The 25834-nt window shown below is 38.7% G+C and overlaps 1 protein-coding gene across 2 annotated transcripts in view; it reads left to right on the plus strand.

Moving 5' to 3' along the window:
* The window catches only part of camk1da (calcium/calmodulin-dependent protein kinase 1Da), an 86107-nt gene that overhangs the window by 43154 nt on the left and 17119 nt on the right, over positions 1 to 25834 (plus strand). For both annotated transcript variants that reach the window (XM_074698122.1, XM_074698121.1), the window contains 4 exons: positions 5149 to 5223; positions 17178 to 17316; positions 17729 to 17855; positions 24252 to 24327. In XM_074698122.1, coding sequence (XP_074554223.1) covers positions 5149 to 5223; positions 17178 to 17316; positions 17729 to 17855; positions 24252 to 24327 — 417 coding nt within the window. The remainder of the gene's footprint in view (positions 1 to 5148; positions 5224 to 17177; positions 17317 to 17728; positions 17856 to 24251; positions 24328 to 25834) is intronic.

A 25834-nucleotide genomic window follows, 5' to 3' on the forward strand; every position in this document is an offset into this window, starting at 1 on the left:
GTAGAATTGTTCATACGTCTTTTTGTCATTAACTTTTATATTCCTTATTCTCATGCAGGCTAATCACTACTGAGCATTAGTTTTGATATAACTGATATTGTTTCATTATCCCTGAAACATTTCACCTATTAAATAATTCACAATGTTCCAAAGACATCATAATCATACCCTGGGTTAGTAAATGAATTAGAAATAAGAATATTGATCACGTCTGGCGCAAATGATGAATAAGTTATGAGTTCCCTGTTCCAATAAAAATAATTCATGCTCCTTTAAAGTAGTCACAGCACTTGCTGTAAATAGTGAGTGCAGGCTTTTCCACAACAGGAAAACATCTTTAAAGTTACAGTTTGCCTTTGTTTGTATCACTGCATGACTTAATCAAAACTCTCTTTACGTGTGTTATGGCTGACTGAGGGCTTATCCCGCTGTGATCAGCTTTCTCTGTCATCAGAAACTACTCAGAAACGATTTAGGACAGAGTGGGTGAGCTGGCAGCACCTGGGCCGCATGCAGCCAACTTTCTCAGTGTGGACGACAAGTTAATTTTCAAATACCAATAAACGGTAAATACACTGGCTTTCAGATTGGAGCACAAACATAGTCACTGCACAATCTAACTTTTAGCATTTAGCAATTTTTAAGGAGAATACCATACACGTTCTTTACAGTCTGTATTGCAGCAGATGGAAGCCAACAGCTTTATCTTTTATCTTGATGCTTTCTCTGAATTTCCCAGGGTGCTGAGCGTCTCAAGAATGTCAAAGCTTTTTACTTAAATTAGATTAGGTAAAACACAGGGGTATCACTGATACGGCTGTTGTTTGACTCAGCTGTATCAAATTATACTTCTTTGTATCGTCTTGTAATGTTAAGGGAATGTATCATTCTGTATTCCACACATCATGCTGTGTTGTATCGTTCCATACTGTAATGCATCAAATTAAATCATACTGCATTGCATTGTAAAATTATGACAGATATCAATTCTAATCGTCTGTAATGTTTCATACCTTTCTTAAAATTTAGTATTGTATGGTATTGTCATTGCATTTGGAAATAGACCAAAATGTTTTGTTAGAGCCGATACCGATGCCAATTGTTAGCAGTCAAGGAGGCTGCTAACCAATACTTGGAGCCAATATTCATTTACAGTAAAAGTGAAAAAACTGGTGTCAAAATTTTGATTAATACAAACTCAGACACTTTATAACTATTTCAATGCCTTCAAGCATATATTTATCAAACAACTCCAGGGCTCAGCAGCATGTCTTATAAATTTAAATGAAAACTTAAAAAAACTAGAAAAGCACTCAGAGAACGCAGACCTCCACCAAGCATTTTGTGATTGTCACCAACACTTTAGTCCTACTTTAATGTTATACTCCCTTTCAGCAGACTGTCTGCTACAATTTGGTAGGGCTGAACGATTTTGGAAAATAGTCTAATTGTTTTTTTTCCAACTAATATTGCGATTGCGATTTAGCATACGATTTTTGGGGGGTGACATTTATCTTCTACATTGTTCACTAAACACAAGTTTTAAGTCATTTTATAGTATGACTAACACGACAAAAGAAACTGTTGACATTTCAACAAGTCTTTTTTGCATTTCTTGAATGAAAAGAAAAAGGAACACTGGAAAAATTGACTGACCTCCCATTGTCAGAAAGAATAACAAACCAAACAAAACAAAGTGATTAAGGGGTATGGCTCTGCCAGCCACAATCATTATACTGGATGGAGCTTTGTAGCTCACAGGGTTTTTTTTTTTTTGCCAGAAAAAAACAGCATTTTGACTTTTGCTGGTTTTAAGGGAGGACAAGTACAAGTTACTATACTTCTTCCAGGTTTGTGTACATGAATCTTTTTTTTCTTTTTTAATTGCAGCCTTTGCGATTTGAAAATTGCATCCTATTACATTGCGATGGCGGTTTAAAATCGATTAATTGTTCAGCCCTACAATTTAGTGTTAGTTGCAGGTTTGTACGATAATTTGTTACCTGACAGTGTTGAAAATTATGATGGCCCAGTTCATATTTCATATTCCGTATCTTAGTATCTAGAATATTGCCAGGATCTGATTCGTACTTCTACATCTGTCAGAAATTATGGTGACCTTGTCTTGTATTGTTTTGCAAAGCAATCCAACCATTTATCGTGGAGTTATATACACATATGGTGAAAACGGCCATATCTCACAATGATAAAGAATCTTTTATAAAAAATCCTCGATCCAGATGGTGATCCGGATCACCTCCAAATTAATCCCTTCTCCTTATCTCATTTTGAACATTTCCTGAAAATTTCATGAAGATCCGTCCGTTACTTTCTGAGTTATGTTGTTCACAGACAAACAAACTCTCCCAAAAACATGAACTCCTTGGCGGAGGTAATACATAACTCCCCAAAGTTTTCTACAGTAAATAAAGTTTTCAAAAAAATAGCTCTTTGAATAATTTGACTTTTTACAGGCCGTCTAATTAACAAAATTATTGCCAAAATGCCTCACAATGCCGAATATCAGTGCTGATAAATTGGTACATCGCTAATTGTGTTGTCATATCATGTTGTGTCATGCCGTCTTGCTTTTTCTCATCTCTCTTACGTTGTGATGTGACGTATGATATTGTATCATGTCATATCATATCCAACATATATGGTATTTCAGTTTGTATCATTTCATAGTTTATAATGTCACATTACATTATTTCTTGGCATATAAAGTTGTGAAAATGGTTGCCATGACAAATAACGTCATTGTTATATAATTCTGGAGAGATACATGTTTTGATTGTGCTCAGCAGTTATTAAGGACATTTTCAGGACAAATCCATGAATGAGAACAACTAGCTGCAACATAATTCCTGTGATGAATAAGAGGGATTTTCTGAATGAACACTGGCTCATCATCTTCCATTATAACCAGACTGTTTGCTGCCAGCTCTTCATTATCCCAGGCAGGGCTTAAATACACTCACATTATCCCTCTTCAACCTGCACTGCTCTCTATTTGTGCGTGTGTGAGTGTGTGTGTGCTGATGAGAGACCAACCTTGGGGAATTACCTCTGATCACGATGCAAAAGATGATTAACCCACACGCCCACACGCAAAATCAATCTTGTTTTTACAAAGTATGAGGTATTAGGATAAGGAATGTACACCTACACTGGCACACGAACACAGACAGAGATGAAACACCCTTATCTCTGCTCTGTAACCATGGAGAAATCAAGAGAGGACAGACAAGAATGAGCATTAATGTGAATGTGGAGATGGAAACTGTTTTCATTGCCTGGAAAAAACTGTCCTTCATTGCCTGATAAGTTCTTTGTTTGCATCCCTGAAGGGGGAAAAAGTCTTCCTCAGAGCTGCTCAAGAGTTTATACTTTAGGTTTTGATATTTGAGGCTGTTTACTTGACTGAACAGCATCCTTTTAAAGGGATATTTTAGGTTTTTGAAATTGTATAAGTTACATGTTGCTAGTAATTTTAGGAGAAACAACAGACAGGTTTTCTGATGGAAAACTAAAGAGCTGATAGAATCCATTGTTCACACGTAAACCGAGATATGTTTTTGGGTCGGAGTCTCTCAAAATTAGCCAAATTACAAGACAGACACTAAATTACAGACAGTAAACTGTAGTCTAGCTTATATGCATTTTCTCATCATGGGGACTAAGCTTACCGAGTATCTATTGTGGCTAATAACTCAAACAACCTCACTTTAAAAACAAATATCTGGGTATGTGAATGTCAACTAGGGCTGTAGCTCTGTTCACAGCCTCCTCTGCCTGGCTGATGGCAGTAGACTTTTAAATAGGGATGCACGATATTATCGGCACAATATCGGTATCGGCTGATAAAAGCTTAAAAACACGTTTATCGGTATCTGCAGATATGAAAATTTCTGCCGATATGCACAGCCGATAAGGTGCTTTTCAGTTAGGATTATTATTATTTTCCATCTGAAAAATAAGCTCCTTAAATAAAATGTAGCACTTCATTTATTTGCACTGCAGAGCTCTGTGTCTGTCACCAGGTTGTTACAGTAGCTCTAAAATAATCAAATGAAACTTGTTTATGTTTAAAAATACATTGTAGATTTAAAGTTCATGTGATCTAAATAAATTATTTTTCTGTATTTCAATACTGAATGTCTTGAGTTTGAAAAAATAATACATTTCTTATTTATGGTAAAATCAAATGTTTTTTGTCTTGTTTTATGTGTGTTTCTTAAACAAATAAGACTGTCACAATAAGAGTAACATATAAATTCCAGTACAGGATAGACTTAGCTTTCTTTACAGTGAAAAAACCAAACAAACTTGTGATTATCGGTATCGGTATTGGTCAAAAGGGGTTTCGATATTTTGGCATATCGGATATTGGCATAAATCCAAAATCCTGCATCCCTACTTTTAAACTTATTTTTTTCACTCTGATTTTTGTTATTTATGAGAGAAGGAACTGTATGAAAATGTCTGGTATAGTTATGATTCATTTGTATGACTGATAACATTTAGATAAATCATCAAAATCAAAAACAAGCTAGCAGCAGCTCAGCTGACGGCTCTTAGGGTACTTTTAATTTCTGCACAGCTCCCAAAATTACTTTTAAAATGTGACCTGTCAGATTCCTGTGATTTTACAATGCAGGTGACTCCACCTGTCACACTGGTGCAGAATTAAGAATGCAGAATTAATTAAGTTCCTACATTTCTGTACTAACTGGAATGGAAAAAAAACTACAACAAATAAAGTGCAGAGGTTAATGCAGCAAATGCAAGTGACCAGTAAATTCCTGACTAATGATTCAAGTGCCTGTGCAACATGATAGAAAGTTACAAAACAGCAGAGATGACCTGGAAGTGAGACTATTTTATCAGCAGAAAAGCCAAAGTTGAACTTCCTGGTTGGAAATGTAAAGCCATTTCAGGGAAATGAAATGGCCTGACATTACTCTATTACTCTGGATTATCAGTTAAGTTCATTAATAGGTATTAATGGTGAGCGACATTTCTGCAGTTCAACTGCAGTCATTGGGATTAAAAGTGATTCATCCTGTTAATGGGTTTTTGTGTGATATAAGACATGCTGCAGCGTCTGATTAAAGAGCTTAACTGATGGATTTGTTTGCTTTGCAGGATCAAGCATGAAAACATTGTGGCACTTGAGGACATCTATGAGAGTGCGGACCACCTCTACCTGATTATGCAACTGTGAGTGTCTGGTGTTTTTTTCTCCATTATCATGTAGAGTCATGTGGAACCAAACAGTAGCCAATCAGGAAGCAGGCTCATGGAAAAAGGAAGTGGTGTGATGCTATTTTGTTGCAATCAACACTATAAGAACACAACTTTTTCATTTGTCAAAATGTGCACAGTCTCTCATATATTAATATTTATTAAGAAAGGGCATAATAATCAACACAAGAATTTCTGTATTTTTCTGAGTATTCCAGAAATTCACTCTTTATTCTCTTTAGCTAAATCTCATCATTGATAGCCCCAATGTTGCCCTTGAATGTGTATTCTTGAGAGATCTTTGAGACTGGGCCCAGCTCACGTGCTGTTTCTCATTGAAGAGGCTGAGCTCACGAGCATATGTAACTGCCAAAGCAATTACTGGTGACATCTAACTCATTCAACCCCCACTTAAAAACTGAAATGTCTCTTTTAATGTGACTGCTTTCTGTGTTTTTGTGATGGCACAAAGTTTTTCTGTCATGTTTTGATTCAACATGCAGAGCAGTATGAATCAGCCTTGAAGTGTCGTGGCTCTAAAGTGTGGAGCACTTTCTTCTAACTACTGATAAAGAGATTGCTTAGAAAATAACAAACATATCAGAAACGGGTGACAGGCTTTCAGCATCATTGTTTTAATGTATGAAATGTTAGTAAAGGTATTGAAAAAGTTAATTCCTCAGAGGTTTTTAGCTCTATTTGTTATTACGGTATCTAATTTTTGAAATGTCTGTGAAGCAATAGGAACAATACCTCAGTTGATTAAGTCACAATGCTGCATTTATTTTATTTTGAGCAGATGGTGGTGTGCAGAGGGAGTTTTTGAATATTCAGATTTCCTTGGGATGTTCACAAAACACTGCATGAGCCAAAAATTCATTAAACCCTATCACTCACATGTGCAATCTTGTTTTTCTGATCACCCACACAAACACACATTTTTTCTACAATGACAGCTTTACCGAAATGACAAAACCTCACACAAACATTCAAGAACACCGACACACACTCTGCATAGCTACAAGGCCTCTATTATTGTGCATCAGTAACATCTCAGCTTTGATGGTTAGCTACAAAGAAAGAAGCAGGGTGGCCTGTGGCTCACCCAAGGGTGCCCTACTAACCTCTCGTAAAAGGTGACGGCTGTTTACATAAGCAGGGAAGATGTTCTGAAGAGTTGGCGCTTGTGATGGAAACATTTCAGACAAGTTAAGGTGGATGTCATGGCTCTGGATTACACAACAGTGGCTATGTTTACAACCTAATGTCAGCAGATTATCTGTTCACCTTCGACGGGAGTTTGGATGCTGCAGTTTGCACAGCTCTGATCAAAATTCTTAAAAACACAAGTTATCTCTTGACTCAATATAAAACACAATATTTTTAGTTACTAAAGTTAAATTTTCTGTCTTATTCTTAAATTACTAGATAATCTGATTGAATTATGTCACAATTTTTTTAAGCATAAAATCCAGAAGATGGTATGATCAACTCAAATTAAGGAAAATGCTCAAGTTGTAAGACATAAAGCACCAAGAAAATCATGTGCCTGTTCATTTAGTCTTCCAGGTTAGCAAGCGCATTTGACCAGAAAACATCTTGAACCTGCAGGAGTTTGTGACCCAAAACACTGAACATGAGTTGCTGTGCCAGCAAATTGTTAGAATTATATTTGTAAAGTGAAAAAAGCAGAAAAGAGGCAAAGTTTATAGAAAGGCTTCAGTAGTTTTGGTTTAGCAGCAGTGTACTGAATATTAAATTAGGAACATTAGTGGCCGCAACCTAGCCCAGAACTAGTCCTAATGAGCACCAATACAGTGTGCATACAATGAAGAAAAATGAGTTATAATATGTCTTTCTATTGTCAAAATAAAATTATTTTCAGGCTTTATTCTTATCTTGGGGCTAGCTAGCATGCAGCTAGTAAAGACAACAAATGATAATGGCAATATTTTTTACAGCTTAGGCACAGTTAGCTCGGTTTTGCCAACTGTGCTGTGTCAGCCTCGGCATTACATACATGCAAGTAAACCAAACAGCGACCTCAGCTGTTGAAAAACGAGTGAAGTGAACAATGCGAAAGTGTTTATTATGCTTCTTTTCTGCAGTTTAATATGGATCATTGATGTCTTCATTAAATGGTAGTAACATGTTTTGGGTCCAAAAAGCCAATAAATCAAGCACAGCAGCATTGTTTCCAGGCTCTCATAGCCCCTCTGTTCAGAACGCTCTGATTTAGTGGGCGGGGCCTTCATATGTAAATGAGCCACCGCTGATATCGCCCCGCTCTTCCATGTCACTGAGAGCAGCGCCACGAGCTCCGAGTGCACAATGTTTAGAAAACAGCAAAGCTCATTTACCGTAACATTACAGGCTAAAACAACAGGCTAACCGCAGCTAAAGTTAGCATTGGCTAACACAGAGACAGGGGGGACACTGAGGAAAAGCTCTTACATCTGCTCCACAGCACACAGCATTTAAAATACTCACATTTCCAGGGTCCGAGGTTTGTTGGCGGATGGTTGGTAATGCGCCTGGATTCAGGACCAGTCTATTCGCTAGCCCTCTGTTGTACTGTCCAAAGTTGGAAAAACAGTTGGCCTTGAAGTGACTAGCAAACACATGCACAGTTTTACTGAGTGTAGCTGGCACATTTCCTTGATAAATGAACTCTAGCCACTGAGCCTTGGGGGTATCTGCTACAGGGGACCAATCAGGTCAGACTTGCTCTCGATTGGTCAAAAAAAGGGAATAGCTGACGTCGTCAAATCCCCAAAATCCAAACAGCTCATTTTAGGTCAAGATTTTACATTCACAAGCACTACTAAGTACAGGTTTTTTCATTAAATATCACATTTTGTGGGCTGGGGGAAAAGCCAAAGACCCACAGATTTCACTAAAAGACTTAATAAAGTGATTTTGCATAATATGGGACCTTTAAAAACCACGGTGTGTCAAACGTTCACCAGCATACGCACTAAGGCAAAAAAGACAAATTTTAACTCTCCAGCTTAGAAAAATTAAGATCAAAAGCTCACCCAATCAGAGGCACAGCTCACCTGACAGGTGGGCACCCCATAGCTGTTCACAAGGAGGCTTGAAGCCCGCCTCATTACCAATACAGTTCTGCCGACAATTTTCCTCAAAACTCCACATTAGAGCCAAATGAGTGAAGTCAAGGAGACTATATCCATTTATTTTAGATTTTTTATATAGTCTTTGTCAGATCTGATCTGATTCAAGATCAGATCTGACAAAGACAGGAGGCAACCATGCACTGATCACACTCATCCAGTGACACCTGTCAATCAAAGCCCCCCTCAGGGGCATCGGATATATTTTATCAAGTCCAACAGAAATGAGTCATATTTTTGGATGGGGTTGTGTTGTGCTGCTGTGGATAAAGATCTAAATAAGCTGTCAAAAAGAAAAAATACTTTGCAGAGTGACAAAAAGTAATAGGAAGCAAAGAAGACCCAAAATAAAGTAGATTCAGTTGCGACTCCATGAAAGCCATCTGCTTTTGGGTGTTTTCATGGTGGTTAACATGATCCAATACAACATGCTTCGACAGGGATGCAAAGAAAGCCATGCTAGCAGAAGTTGCAAGAAGTATCTATCAGTCATGATTTCCAACTCCTGTCGCTGTGATTGTGAGCTCCAAACAGAATGTTTTGTCCCTTACTTTGTTCTAAAAAGCCATCAACTGTGAACACAGATGAATCAGATTCATTTTAAATGCTGGAGAGAGTAATTGAGACACATTCACCCCTGTGAGAACTGATGTTCTTACATGTCTGCTGAGTATGTTACATCACCTGAAATCTCCCCGTCTGCCAGACTCCAGTCTTACTCACGTCTTACTCTCATTAAACTGTTAAGCTTTTGCTTGACTACTTTGTTGTCTTGATTCAATCAGTTTAAGACGATTCCTTTTCCTGGACACGGCCACTAACCATTTGTTACGTTAAATACTTTTGATAGCATTACAAAGAGGTGATAATCCCTGTTCTGTCTGACCTTTACTCTTATATCTTTTCATGTCCTAGCTGGGCAGCTTATCATTTTACAGGGATTAATTTTGCTCTGGTTATCAGAGCTATTTGTCCTGAAACTGTGTTCCTGACACAGCGATATTGTGCCTGAAAATATCGAAGCCTATCTATATTTACATACATTGTGCCATGCTCTCCAACCTACTTTGTTTTCACAACTAACTTAAATTTAATTTGCTCAGCTTTTTTTCTACCTCACCTACCGTCACCAATATCAAGCTTATCTGCCTTTCTTTATCGCACATTTTTAGTCATTTTATCCAGACTCAAAGGATTCTTGTCTTCATCCCCTTTTTTTTTGTTACCTATTTTGCTGGATTTTTTTTTTATTATTCCACTCTTTTTTGATCAATCCAGTGCTTTCAAAGTGGAGTGCTTGCATCAGGCAGACAGGCAGTAAAAAGGGACTTTGTGTCTGCTTCCTCTCCTTCTGCACACCTCCCATCACCTGTTTTTCCACTCTTCTCACACCATCTGCTCTTCTTCTCTTTCACATCATTGCCTCTTTTCCTTTCCTCTCGCACCTATTTCCACAGCCACCACCTCTTACCTCTTACCTCTTGCCTGCTCACTTGCGTTTTGTCCAATCTCTTTTTTTTTTGTCCATCTGTTACCATCTGTTCATCCAATACTGGTCAGTTGCTATAGTTACTAGGTCAAGGGTGACACTTGGGTTCTTACATTTCAGGGCAATCTTGAGAGCAAAAAATGTTGTTTCTTGGTAAATAGGCTGTAATTTATTATTCTTTCATTTTCTAAACACTTTGAAACTACATGTCACATTTGCCTGTTCTCTTCACACTCACAAAATGATGGCAGAAGCTGCTATGCATGTATCATATCAGGATTAATGAGTCTGCAAATTGAACTTTGGCAAAGTAAAAAGCTAAAATAATTCTCAGTAGAGTAGCTTTTGCATTTTGACTAACATCAAGTTGTTGCCTGGATGTATCTGTCACGTAAATAATGGCAGCTATAGGCTTTGGAGTCTTCCGAAGTTCAGCATGCCAATTATTTATTTGATAGAAATAGAATAGAATAGAATAGAAAATACTTTATTTATCCCCGAGGGATGATGTCATCCACGGTGGCTTTTATTTCCTTTGTGTTGTGTTCAGTGTTCTGCGTACCCTCGCTATAGCTCGTAGTTGGCTCACCAGCAGCAGCACCTTGTGTCAGAGGTAAACCCTCTGATTGTTGCACCTGAACTGAGACCAGTGCTTGTCTCAAAATTAGCTGAATTACGCAGCTGACCTGGCCCCAGTGTGAACATTAAGATTGAGTGAATTAGAGTGAATGCATGCAGCAGCATGTGTGACTCCTGCTTTCCTATTGCACTCATACACCTGCTTCAGTATCAGCTGTCTGCAAAATATGACATCATAGCGTCACTTGTGATTTGTATGAGTAGAAATGCAACTAGATATTTTTCCACCCAGCTGCTCTTTTTGGTGTGGACTGGTGGTAAAATTCTTCATTCTGCTAGATTACTAGATCCTGGGTAATCTAAGTGGTTCCTCTCAGTCAGCCTCAATGTTATAGAATTCACAATAATGATATGGTATAGCTTTATTCAATAAGTGACACTTCTCTATTACCTCCGCCATGGAGGTTATGTTTTTGGGAGAGTTTGTTCGTCTGTGAACAACATAACTCAGAAAGTAACGGACGGATCTTCATGAAATTTTCAGGAAGTGTTCAAAATGGAATAAGGAAGAAGTGATTGAATTTTGGAGGTGATCCGGATCACCATCTGGATCCAGGATTTTTTTTAAGGATTCTTTATCATTGTGAGATAGGGTCGTTTTCACCATATGTGTATATAACTCCATGATAAATGGTTGGATTGCTTTGCAGAACAATACAAGACAAAGTCACCATAATTTCTGACAGATGTTAAAGTATGATCCAGATCCTGGCAATATTCTGGATACTAAGATCTGGAATATGAAATATGAACTGGGTCATCATAATTTTCAACACTGTCAGGAAACAAATATCACACAAACCTGCAACTGACACCAAATTGTAGCAGACAGTCTGCTCAAAGGGAGTATAACATTAAAGTAAGACTAAAGTGTTGCATCACAATATGCTTGGTGGAGGTCCGCGCTCTGAGTGCTTTTCTAGTTTCAAAGAGGTGAACAACTTTTAGATTCAGGTAAAGTAATTATCATATTAAATTTTGTTTGAGAACTTAAAACCTGTCTTTAAATGGGTGGAGTTGCTGTTTTATCCACTGAATGTGTAAATAGACTAACCATATATTCCCATAGCCGCATTAAAAGGTGAGAAATGTTGATTATCATGTTTTCAGCCTTTTCTCTGCTCCAAGCTGTTTTTAATAGCACCTGACGAGACGCCCCCCCCCCCCCCCCCCCCCCCTCTATCTGAGTATTATTGTGATTAATATTTTATTTGTTCATTGTTTTCAAAGCAGTGTAGGGCTGCAACTAACGATTATTTTTAGTGTCGACTAATCTATCAATTATTTTTTCGATTAGTCGATTAATCACGATTATTTTGAGTTTCAACCTAATTTGGCCTTTAAAAGGTGCAGACCTTTATAATTCAACCTGTGTTTTGCATTTTTACTGCATTTACCCATAGTTAGGTTCTCTCCTCTGATTGGTCAGCCCTGTGTCACGTTTGTTTGTTTGTTTGTCTTTATTTCATTCATGATGACGTGAAAAAATATAAGTACTAGGCTATACAAAAAATAAATAGGCTAAATCTCAAACTGAATGAAGCAGGTAACAGGGAAATTAAGTTGTTGTTCTCAGTGTTAAACCGCTTATTAGTGACTTTGGCCTTGTTTTCTAATGTTTATTTGCTCATTGGGGCTTTGCTCTCTGTATGATCCCGTCTGACTCTCTCCCTGCTCTCCATGACAACGTGTTTAGTTTAGTTTCTCTACATGCGCTACTTCCACTTCGCTCATGCGCACTCCGCCCCTCCTCCTCCCCGTTGAGTGTTACCGCTGCAGTGTGAGCTTGAGAGTGATAAATTTCCTCTCTTTTCTAAAGTTAGGGGAATTTTTTACACTAGTTTGTGGCACAGATCCTGAAAAACTGTTGGTAACAGAGAGTGAAGGAGACTCTCTAGATCACGTTATCAGACGCTAAACTCCGGGAGCTGTCAGGCTCCGTCAGAGCCTCCGTCAGCGCACAGCGCTCTCTGGAAGTGGAGATTTTTCCTCATCAATATTCCTCACGTATGAACTTAGTGATCTTTTCCCATAAAGGTATCCAATAACACAGCACCTCATGCTGTGAACTGAAGTTACAAATGAGTATTACCCCCTGGTATTTGATTTCACCATACGACAACAACAATAAAAACAATAATACGACGCGTCGATTATTAAAATTTGCGTCGATGATTTTTTTTCGTCGACGTAGTCGATTATGTCGACTAATCGTTGCAGCCCTAAAGCAGTGCCCCACGAATCTCAGAAACGGAAGCTTCACTAATAAACATGTTCAAATGTGTGGGAGTCAGTGCAAAAAGCCTTAAAGAAAAGAGCGGTTCATTCTTCTTTTCATTCCCTCTCCATGCAGCAGGCTGTTCTTCTTTAACACATAGTGTCTCCATCATTTCTCAGCTGATTGGCTAAAAAAAGCAGAACAGCTGTATTCATCTTTTTTTTTCAAACTTGTTTGTCATTATGATGTTTATGATTCAGATTCCAGAGTTTTGTCAGCTGACGGAAATCTCATTTATGAACCAGGATTTTTGAATACTTGAGTAGTGATTGCGTTTTGGCAGATCGATGCAGTCTGACAGTGTTTCCTTCGTTCCTGTTCATCACAGCTTGTCTTATGTAACCTCGGCCTCAGGGAGGCAATCAGTCCACGCTGCCAGGAGAATCAATGCAACCAAGTGCAATGTGGGCTTTTATTGATGTTGTTTGTTTTGTGAATCGGATACTAGCAAAAGATACAAATGAAAGAAGTGTAACATTTCATAGCATGCAGAGACTGACTGTGACAACTGGTCACTAAACCTTGGACAGGAAACTGAAACATGGTTGAAATTTAAGAATGAGATTATTTTTTTAATAAATATCTTTCTAGTTTGATGATCTTTTAAATCAAAAGCACTAACTTAACTACTACAAACTTAACTTTTCTGTGCTAGTAAATTCTGACAATATCTGTCATTTGGCTTGTCTCACAGAGGGTTATTCTGCTTTTTAAACGTGTCAGTAAAAATGCAGGATGTTTATGCTAAAAGTCCAAAAACAGTCTATTTAAAAATAACATGAGATCTTTACAAGAATTACCAAAATGATGAGGTCATTAGGATCTCCTTATTGCTTAATGACATGTACACCAAGGTCTGCCCATACCTCTGCCCTCAACAGGCCTCTAGAGGGCTGACCAATCAGAAGGCAGGGGGTTTGTTGAGTAAGGAGCCTTAAAGAGGTAGCAGCTAAAACAAAGTTTTTCAGTCAGAGGCTGAAACAAGGGTTTTTAAAATCCCAGTGTAAAAAAAAAAATAATTTTTTGACCTATAATCATGCAAAGGTACAAGGGTACCAGAAGGGAATCCTAAACCCCAAGAAAAGCATACTACAACCACTACCCCCGTCTTTAAGCACTGCTGCAGGTGATCAAATGATGAGAGGGAGGATTCTCATGGTTTCTGTCATTGTATAATTAACTTAACTTATTCAAGGCGAGAACAAATTCTCTGACTGGGGTATATCACACAGAAAACACAGATGTGGATTTAAATACAGGAAGTGTAATAATAGTGTTCACATGATTCATGTTCTTGGGTGAAGGAAGATCAATGTCTCAAAGAGAGCAAAGTCAAACTGTTACTGCAGCCGAGCAAACAGCCTTTTTTCCTCACCACTGATGGAGGCTAATCATCACAGCCGCTCAGCAGTCAGACCTCCGACTCTCTGCTGTGATCAGTCTGCCAGACCCCCAACCCTGTGACGCCTCTCTGCTACACTGCACAGCATGTAGCACACACATGCACTCACACAAACACACACACACACACACACACACACACAGAAATAAGGATCCTGTCGGCTCTGATGTTCCACCTATGCTTACTGTGGTTGGGTTGTAACACAAAAACTAATCAATATTTGGAAAGGAGGGATGAGCCAACCTCCAGGAGCACTTTTGTGCTTCATCTAAAGATGACTTTGGGTTCTTAGTTTTCGTAGCTTCAGCTTCTCTACTTTTAATTTCATAGTTTTATGATGTAAATAAAAAAATTAAGTTACAACAATCAGTCACAGCATGTTTTGTTATTATTGTAAACCATGTCTCATGAAGTATGAGACTGAGGTGTGATTAACAGCTTAGAAAGATCAAGAACAAATGTCTTTCTCATTTTTCTCCTTCTCCTTCTCCTTCTCCTTCTTCTTCTTCTTCTTCTTCTTCTTCTTCTTCTTCTTCCTCTTTTCCTCCTTTCCTTTTCTTCTGGAGTATGAGGGGAGTTAGAGCCAGCACCAATTTTGACCAAATTTAAAGGGGAGTAACCACACAATGACCGTAGTGATGTGCTGGCTTTCATTCCCCAACTACCTCAGAGTTTAGGTTGTTGAGAACATTGGGAGCCATGTGGTAGGCCACATAACTTAATAGAAGAGCACCAACGATGGTATGAGGGTGTAAAGGGTGGTAATTAACTGAGTGCTTGTCTTTTTCGGTGGAGAATTATTTGGACTTTTGCATCACTGGGTGTGTAAATCAGTGTTTGAACAAATCCTGAGTGCACCCAAAGACCAATAAATTGAGTAATTTCACCATCTCCTTTTAAGAATGTTTCTTAACCAACCGTAAAGCAACCTTGAGTGTCAAGAAAGATGCATTTATATATAATCTTTTATTTTTATGATAATTACTATTATTATTATTAAGCCGCAGTTTATGTTCTCTGTAGTAAAACTGAAGTTCTAACATAAGCAGCCTCTCAGGGGTCTGTGAACTTTGACCTTCTCCGTATGTTTTTTTGAAAAAGTTTATCATATGATAAAAGCTGAGGGACTCATTTTGCTGTCCTTCAACCTGGTCTCTTGGCAGTGTGTGTGTGTGTGTGTGTGTGTGTGTGTGTGTGTGTGTGTGTGTGTGTGTGTGTGTGTGTGTGTGTGTGTGTGTGTGTGTGTGTGTGTGTGTGTGTGTGTGTGTGTGTGTGTGGTATTCATGTGTGTGACCTTGTATGTGTATCACTGTGAGCTGGGATCTGGGGTTCATGATATCTTTTAAACGCTTTCTGTTTTGTGGCTCTGCCCGCCTGCGTCTGTATCTCTGTGCTTGTGATTGTTTGTGTGTGTGTCCGTGTGTTCTTGTGTTCTTGTGTGTGAGTGCTCCTGTCTGATTGCCATGGTCTCCTTACGCAAACGCTTACGCAACCATGCAGCCTGATGGCTGATCTCCCTTTTAGTGAGTGAGTGTGTGTGGCTGTGTGTGTAGTTGTGTGTGTTTAGCCTTTTTCTCGTCATCCCCAGACATGACTGCCTGTGAAAGTGAACGAGTCGCTGCCCTCTTTGAAGAGAGAGCGGATTAGCAATTAATTCTGATCTCTTTTTTTCAGAAACTTCATTAGAGTTCAACTTCCACAGAGTCTAATCTGATGTGTCGCCTTGGCAATGCCACACACATGCATAATGCTGCTCTGTGCGTGAGTGAGTGTGTGAGAGTGTGTGTGCACATTTGCCCTTTGCTTCTACTTTTGTGTGTTGTGTAAGCATATTTGTGTCTGCTGGTGTTAAAAAGTGTACACACACTTCATATAGAATATATAACAACCTGGTTTGGCTACAGGTCTTATTACTGAAACCACTAATACTTACATTCACTCGCCTCAGACCCTCTGCTGCAGTGTTACTGCAGTCAAAAGAAGTTTCTGCCTCTTGTTTTGCCAGTACTAAAATACATGTTGATAGTCATGATAATTTGAGGTGAGGTGAAGTTATCCACCAGCAGGGGGAGCTAAGTGTCTGTACAGCATATGATGATCTGTAAGCACTGTATCTACACCTGAACAAGTCATTTCATGTGGTCTGGAGCCATGAAACATAAAACTAAATATTGAAAGAATCCACGCGGGGGAAAAATATTAATGAGCATTTTTATGCGTTGGTCTTGGTTCAAAAAGGAGTTTTTGATTGATGGTTTTCATTTATGAAGCAGCATTTCAAACATGTCTGAATATATTTTAGCACCTTGGCAGAGGCTTTGACTCCTGCAAAGAACAGCCTTTTCACTCAAACAATAAAGGTTTTAACCTTTTTAATAAGGTTTTAAAGGGCATTAAAAATAGCAACACAAAAAAGAAGTGCTCTTAAAACTTTGCTGTTTTATTTTTCCACTGACATGTTTAAGATGAGGACGTAACAGAAGCCGAGCTGCTTCGCTGCAGGGTTTAATGATGAACAAGGAGATTTTAAAAATGCACCTCAACTTGTGAAACAATCTAATCTTTTTGCAAACAGCTTCACATAAATACTCAAGAATGATGTACCTCAGTTGCAGACGAAACAGATAAAAAGTCAGAAAATGTGTAAAACCCAGCTACAAGTCATTATGTAGAAAGAAAGAAAGAAAAAAAAGACTTCCAGGAATATGAGGACGATTTTCCACATTTATCACTTTCTCAGAACATCAGCAAGCTAAAAAGTTTGATAAACCCTGCAGGGTTTGTGTGTTTGTGAGAGAGAGTGAGTTAGCACATGGCTCACAGCTTCCACACACTCTTGGCTGGAAACATCTACAGCTCATAAATTACCAGAATTCTCGACCCTGCAAGCTCTGCGAGTGCTGTCACCACTTACTGCCATGTGTGCATGAATGGTAACGTTTTTAACAAACACACACTGACTTCATCACACCCCTCTGTGTTCTGCAGGGTGTCAGGTGGGGAGCTCTTTGACCGCATCGTTGAAAAAGGTTTCTACACTGAGAAAGATGCAAGCACGCTGATACGGCAAGTCCTGGACGCTGTGAACTACCTGCATAGGATGGGCATCGTACACAGAGACCTGAAGGTATGCCAACACACACACACACTCACACACACATCTGCAGACTCCCTCCCTCCATATATTTCACGGGCAGGTCGTTTTCTTTTGACAGCCAAAGATTAACTGCAGCAATGAGGTAGTGGCTCCACACATGCAGAGCATTGTGGGTCAGCGTGGCGCGTGCCGACTGTTAGAGAAGAGGTGATTGGTCAGACCTGCCCCCATAAACATTCACTGTTGAAATAAGGAATCTGTGGGCTGTGCGTGCCATTTTCCTTTGAAGTTACAAATCAACACCATAACCTCTCAGACTGATGATACACATTTTTACTTTTACTAAAAAAGGGTTTTAATTAAAAACCCAGAAACTTAGAAATATGACTCATGAACCCTTTTTTCCCTCTTCCCTTTCTTTCTTTCTCTCTCCATCTTCCAGCCAGAGAACTTGCTGTATTTCAACCCACAAGATGAGTCAAAGATCATGATAAGCGACTTTGGTCTTTCCAAGATGGAGGGCAGTGGTGATGTCATGTCCACTGCCTGCGGCACGCCAGGATATGTGGGTGAGTTACTCAGTCTTCCCTGAACCCCTAATATGCAACCATTTCCCAGTGCTCTTCAAACCCTACAGGAACAAAAAAAATCACTTAAGACCTTCCATTAAATCCAGAACGTTTCAAAGTCTCTGTTTTGGTCGTCTGTGTAACTATACAACTTTTTCACAGTGTAGCTGTTTCTGTTTCTCTATGTGGTGTCTGCCATTCTGCGAAATTCTAATAATTGTAAGGTATAAACTTACTCTTTGAGATCAATTCCTCTAAACCTGAGTCCCCCACCTTCACTGGTCCTTTGTCATTCAAACCAAACCAAACTACTCAAAGGGACAAAACCATTGTCACTACGAAAGATATGCATATAAAATTTTCAACTGCTACATCTATGTTAAAGCAAGGTTAAAATATCTAAGAAGAAAACACAAATACACAATATCAACACAGACATTCAATTCAGGATAAAGAGTTAAAAATTTAAAAAAAAAACAGATTCAAAAAAAGTAGCAGTGCCACATTCAGTTTTCCCTGGTTGATCGACCTGATGGCACAGAGGTAGAAACTATTTCTGAGTCTTTTCATCCTGCTACTGAGGCCTCTGTGTGTCCTGCCAGAGGGTAAAAGAGAAAACACTCTGTGGCCATGGTGTGACCAGTCTTTTGAAATCTTCTTGGCTCTGTAAAGGCAGCGGGAGTCAGAGGTGTCCTCCGGGGTGAGCAGAGTGTGGCCGATGGCTTTCTCCGCCATCTTTATCACTCTGCAGGGCTTTTTTATCTGCTGCCAGACAGCCTCAGTACCAGAGGGTACCATAGCCGGGTATTTTGAAAAATAACCCCCCCCCCCCCCCCCCCCCCATTCATTTTTGAGAATACTGTCGTCCATACACACTGGGCAAATCTGCTGGGGAGTGTGGTTTGAAGCATGCCAAACCCATATTTGGCGTTGTTTTTTAGACGTGAAACCCGTGCCATCCAATCAGGATGAACCCCCGTAATTCAGCTGTGATGTTTGAAAGCCAAAACCTCTTTTCTAGCCTCTACATAAAACCACAAAACCGGAGTTTTCCAAAATCTTCACTTTGGCAGGAGTTGTCAGAAAGAGACGTAATTGAAACTATGGTTTGTTGTGGACGACGGGCCTAAATGTTCGGCATGGCCTTTGTCAGATCTGATCTGGGATCATGAAGTGTTTTGACGTTATTACAGAAAAGTATTGTTGATAAATGAGACAAAAAGAGTCCCATTCAGGACCAATCAGAAAAGTTCATAGCCTGTATAATAAATAGACGCAGTCTCCTTGACTTCACCCAACAGAGTGATGCAGAATTTTGAAGCAAATTGTCAACAGGAGCCATTGTGGAACCATAAACTGTATAGAGTGGACAGTGTGGCTCTGCCATTTACCATTGTATGGTTGGCCATTGGCAGCAGTTTGCAGCCAGAGTCTGCGCAGTAGAGGCTATGAGGGACTCAGAGAGAATCTGAGTGGAGCCAGGTGACAAAAATGGAAAAAAAAAAAAAATATTTCAAGAGTCTAATCCCTCCCCCTGGACATATTTTACAATCCCCAAAAAAACAGCAGCTGTCAATCAACGTTATATGTGACGTGAAGCCTCATTTTTAAGCTCTTGTAACTAATGAAAATGAAACATTTCGGAAAAAAGAGGACTGGTGATAAATACAAGGCAGCCAAATGATACCTTCAAATCACCACAACAATCGGATTTGAGAAACATTTCTAGAAGATGTATTAATTTTTTTAAGTTTGACCACAGCCCATCTGGAATGACTGGAGAGCTGGATATTTTGACCTATACTGCAGCCAGCCACAAGGGGGAGCAGTTTTTGTAGTGGCCTCAATTCAAGCCAAGCAAGATGATGTTCATTTTTTTTACAGTATATGGTGCCAACCTGTCAGTCAGGTGAGCTGTGCCTCTGATTGGGTAAACTCACGATGAAAACTGCTGGTGTATTGGTCACATAGACTTAACTAAAAAACAAGTCTTTGAAGGAGAGGGTTGTCCTATCTTCAGGGTCGTCTTTTATTAAGGCTACCACAGTAGAGAGCTAATTCTCACACAATGCAAGTAGAAGAATTGTTTAGGGATTTTTACTTTACATAGATTTGCAGCTAAGCTCTTAGGAAGCTGGGGCTGACCTCATTATAACCTCACCAGCTGATGTTTAACCTTGCTCCTTTCCCCGCCTGAACCACCCCTGGGGTCCTGGTTGGAGCTGCCGTTATTCTCCCTCGTGACTGTCAGTGTCAGCCATTTTTGCTGCTGATTCAGGTTCTGATGTGCATCTCCCTGGCTGCAGCTCAGATTTGTGGAAAAGTCTGGCAGCAACAGTGTGCCTGTGTAGCCTTGAGTACGTCCTTCATGTGGTGAGGAGTGAATGCAACATAGAGACAACAAATCAGCGTGCAGAATTTAGTTTCAGTCTCCGTCTTTGAACTTTTACCACAGCTTCATTTGAAATGTAAGCATTAACAGCAGTTACTGTGGATGCAATCACAAAGCACTTTTACCTCAACTGAGTCCTGCAATAAGAGCACAATGAGGAAAACTTTCAAACCATTTTTTTCAGTTTGACAAACTTATTTTTTTAGCTTTTTTATTCCAACAAGAGAAAGTTTAGATTTATGCTTTACTGTTCCTATTTCCAACCATCGTTCTACTCACTCATTACAAGTGTAAAGCTTATTAGAATGGGGACTTAATGAGGCATCATACCATCTCTGATAAGAAGTTTGGCTGCAGTTTTTGGAGTGTAAACTTCTCCAAATCCAATTAGGAGCAGAACAGAGCTGTTATTGTTAGCCTAAACCCTGACTGCATCCAGGAGTGGCTTCCACTCAGTTAAAAACATCAGCTTATGTCAATACAGATTAGCACACTGCTCAGTCAAACCCTTTTTCGGGCACTTGTTGTTTGCTCTAAAAGTACAACTTTCAAATGGGAAAAACTCATAATCGACAGACCTTTTGTTCCTTTTAACAGCTGCTGAGCTTTGATTGGAGAACGCCTGCTTTAAAGCAGTGTTTTGGTAAAATAGACAACCTATTTCCTGTTCATGTCAGCGTAACTTTTTGGTGACAGAGCTCATATTTTTGGTTTTATTTTTTATCACTGCCTGCTGGTATAAATAGGATCTGGATAATCTGTATCTGGATTTCTGAGGGCATCAATCCAACCAAACACATGCAGGATTCACAAAGCACATGTTTTTCCCATCTGACACCATTCATCTTTTTTTAATGTTGTTTGGTAATTCACTGAGATCTGGAAACTTAAGGAGGCGTCTTTTTTGTTTTAGAATTCTCGTATTTAAGCATGTATGGTTTGGATCAGCCTTTCCCAAACATAAAAGCACCCTGGCCTACTTTAGAAAATCTAAACTTACTCCAAGACCCACTTTTAAAGCAAGGGGTGGATAGTTCTTTTTAAAACTGTATAGAAAAAAATATATATTTTAGTTAAGTGTGGGGGCATTGTTTTCTTACCTCTTCATAGGTCACCAAGGTCTGCCCATAGCTCTGCTCTAAACAAGCCTCCAGAAAGCTTGCCAATCAGAGGGAAGGGGGTTCATTGAATGGGGAGCCTTAAAGAGGCAGCAGCTACAACTAAAAAAAAAAGTTGTTTTGTTTTCTTTTGCTTTTTTTGATGTAAACCAACTAAAACTGCCATAAAGAAACAAGACAAACAGTATAGACCCCCCCCAAAAAATCGATATCCTGTTTTTAAGTGTGAGTGCATGTGTGTTTGTGATTTAGCATGTTTCTGAATGTTTTAACATAAATTCTCCTATTTATATCCAGTTATCTGAAAACCTTTGCCTGCCTATGGTTGGTAATGTGTGTGTGTGTGTTTTTTTGTGTGAATGTGTGTGTGTGTGTGTGTGTGTGTGTGTGTTGTGACACCAGACACATGTTCTGTTTTAATGGGACAGATTGGTTGTTCTCACAGATTTTGTGCAGACTTTCACACAAACAGATCTGTCATGGAAACACAGGTGGACAGAAAGATAAACACACTGCTCCAAAAACTTTTTGAATTAATCTTTTTAGTGCCCCCTTCAGGCCAACTTAACTGAACCAACCTTTTTTGATGGCCAATTTTTAAGTGATATTATCTGCAAGGAAAAATAATTTATGCGTTGTTCTTTTTTTGTAAAAGTAAAAAAAAAATAGAAATTGAGTTGCAAATACTTACCTTAGAAGTCTAAAATAGAATTACCTTTGCAATTGTGTGACTTTGAATGCTCAATTCTGCATCCGTTTCTGTCTCTTAACATGTTTCCCTCAGACCTATGCAGCCAATCCAGATGATTTACTATCAACCCGAGCTCTTGTGCCCTCCTGCAGAGGTTTACTTGGCTAAAAGGCATTTCTACTCCAGACTGTGTGTTCCTAAAAATAAACCTCAAATGAAAAGCAGACCTGGACAAAGAAGCATGTGGAATCAGATGTTATGATGTACTTAACTTAAAAAAGATTGTGTTTGTCGAGTTTGTCTCTGTATGCAGATGTAGATCTGTTCAACACAACTTTGGATTTATTCATTCACTGTTAACGGTTCACTTCGCAACTAAGCATCACTAAGAAGTCAAGTTTATGTAAAAACAAACAAATGACCCAGTTTTTTAGTTTGGAATGATCCTTTTCAACTTTCTACCAAGTTTTTTTTTAATCCTCAAACAACACTTATATCATTGAGTACATATGTCTACTTAAATATATAAATACTTATTGTAAGGTTGGCCAAATTGAGGTTGCTTCAACAAAAAAGCCAAAAATTCCTTTCTGCTGTTCAAAAACATATTTTCTTCTTCCAAAAAACCTAAGAGGAGCATTTTGTACAGTCAGCCCAGCAGGCAAGGTGAAAAATAACAAAAATACTTACAGAAAAACAGAAGAACAGTTAAAGGTAGGGTATTAAGCTAAGGCAAAGCCAGACACCAGTATTTATATATAAAACACTCAGAAGCATAAATTACACTTTAGTTGATTGGTCACAGAAGGGGCGTGCTGTCTTTTTGCCAGGTAAAAACAAAACACATAAACACCTGTGTACAAAAATGTTCAGGTTAAAACAGCAATCCTGCAATTAAGATGTTGCTAAAACCATCACTAAAAAACTCATTACTTATGTCAATAACATCTGTCAGATTCCGCAGCTGCAAACACACAATCCATGGAAAAAATTTGAATCTGATTGGAAAAGTCATTACAGTCACACATTTGATTTAATTTTTGTTTCCTTCTGTAATGAAGTGAGAATCACTGTCTAAAGGCTATGTGTCAACTTTTGGAAGAACACAATCAAAAGCAAGAGCAGTGCTTTGCTTGGAAATAACAGAAGTGCATCTAAAAAAACAGAGACTCAAACGTCACCAAGTAAAAGCTCCAAAGATGGTGAATTCCATGTGTTTGAGAGATGATTTGTGAAAAATACCAAAGCAATGACTACTAAAAGTGCAAATGAGGCTAACTGAGCAAGAAAACAGTTCAGATTACTGCTATATTTATCTGATTTACTCTTTAACAGCATATTTGACCCTCAACTCACTTTTTGAAATTGTGAGCAGCAGACACAGTGACCTCAGTGAGTAAAAATGTCCTAATTCTGAATCCAGCAAGACATGAACACACACACATACACACACCTTCACAATGAGTCAGACTAGACCTATAAACACAGCTAATCACTCTGATTCTGCACAAGTTTGCAAAGTTTCCTCTCTGCCCAAGTCATGAGTAGTTTTTCTTTGTGTTATTTCTGTTCAAGCGCACGTGTGGACATGTGAGCCAAATATTTATCAAACCCAGCACTGAGTTTAAACATGATAGTAGATTTAATGGTAAATTAACTGTCATCAGTCTGAGGCTCATTATTGAGCTTAAGGGGAATAAGATCAAGCTAGTACAATTTAAAAAATACATGATTTAAAAAGAGTAATAAACATGTTGAATGCAGGAAAACTGAAAAACTTCTAAAGTGAATTCATGGCATCAGTGCTTTGTTTGTTTTTGTCTTGGGTCCCTCCTGGATGAATTTAAATGTATGAACTGCTTCATGTCTGGTAAAATGTGAGAATCTGAACCTCCTGTAGTGATTTTCCCACCATTAACCAAACTAACACATGATTATAATTTGCAGGGACACTGTTAGTCTGCATATTTTCTTTGTGTTCAGGCTCATAAAACAGCAACATTACCTTATAAAAACCTGTATACGAGTTTTAACTAGACTTCAGGTGGATGAGAAAGAAAATTCCCACCAAAAGCAGTGTACAGATTAAGCATCATTAAAAACTACTACTGCTGCAAGATTTAGTCCTTTGAGTGTCCCCACTGTAGCAAAGCAGCAAGAAGGCAAAGCTAACAACTGTTTAACTTCATTTTCAGCTCCTGAGGTTCTTGCCCAGAAACCATACAGCAAGGCAGTGGACTGCTGGTCCATCGGAGTCATCGCCTATATCCTGTAAGTTCTCACTCCCCGTCTTTGTATGAGCTGGAGTCATCGCTAATCTGAGTTTCTTCCAGGAGCCAACACTGATCATATTAACATCCTTGCTCAGATTCCATCATACTTGCCAATCTGTATCACAGGATTTGTGACACAGTCATTGCAGTTGTCCTATAGCTTAGCACATAACAGAATTCAGTTTAAAACTCTGTATCAGGAGAATTTGCTTAGAGGATGAATGAATTTGTCTCCGACTCCCAAACTGTATCAATGCAGAGTAACTTGTCCCAGATTTGTCCCAGACTTTCTTCTGCTGCATGCCTGAGCTGTATGCTGCTTGTTAAGCGTGCCATTCGCTGGAGGCTAACATTGTACCCTCCTGTAGACACACACAGCTACGAATAAACTCAAACAACAAATATTGCTCATCACTTCTAATTTAAAAATCAAAAGGCTGATTAATCAGAAACAGCTGCATGGATACTTAGAAATGAGAAGTTTGGTCCCATAATTTATCCTGTATATTCTATGATTCTCCAGATTACTGAAACACAGCATAAACACTAAATAAAGTGTATCAGTTGGGATTTAGAGGTGGGTATACACAGTGGAGTCAGAAAAAGAAGTGCATGTGTGTCATAGACCTAGAAAAAAAAAGCATTATCTATAAATCTTTAAGCCTTTGTGACTACCACACCAAGCGGAACCTAAATTAAATGTTTAGACTTCAGGGTAGCTAAATAAATTGCTAGAAAGTGTAATAAACCATGAAAAAATGTAAAACAAAAAAAGAAAAAAAAAAATTACGTTTTTTTTTTTTTTTTTTTTTTTTTTTTTAACAGAAATGTCATGGCTGTATTCCCTAAAAATGTTAATATATTCAACAAAAGAAGCAATGTTAACAGCTGCCGTCTAGCTGGTAATGTGTTTCTTGTTTTCAACTTTATATTGGATTTACACACGATGGTGAAAGGAAACAGTGCTCTGGGACATGTTGAAAATGCAATATCAGTGTAACGCCCCAGATTTTAAATGAAAACTCAATGATCAATCTGTCTTATCTGGTTTCAAATGAATGCCTATTTAAACTTTGTGTGCAATTCCATGTGCCAGCACTATGCTAAGTTCTTTAGGGTTAAAAACTGATATTTGTGCAGGTTGTGTGGTTAAGTTAAGTGTCCCATGTACAGAGTCTTAAGCCCTCAACTTGGTGGCCAAGTTTTGATTCTAACCTTTGGCCTGATTCCCACATCCCTCCCTTTTCTTTTCCCTATTTTCCTTCTCTGTCACCTGTCCCTAACTTTCAGAGTAGAAACATTAAAAGCTCAAAAATATAAAACATTAAAAACAACAAATTAGTGATACCCTTAGTTCAATGATTTGCAGGTCTAAAAGCTGATGAAACCACTGCTTAGACCTCAGTCCTCTTTCAGCACATCTCTTGAAAACAAGAAGCAGACATTCGTGACACAGACTGACTCACCTCCAGCTCAGCCTGTTCACTCAGAGACCACAGGCTAAG

Source organism: Halichoeres trimaculatus, unplaced genomic scaffold (assembly GCF_033239565.1).
Source record: "Halichoeres trimaculatus isolate MK-OKI-2021-1 unplaced genomic scaffold, fHalTri1.1 fHalTri1_scaffold_21, whole genome shotgun sequence".
Lineage (NCBI taxonomy): Eukaryota > Metazoa > Chordata > Actinopteri > Labriformes > Labridae > Halichoeres > Halichoeres trimaculatus.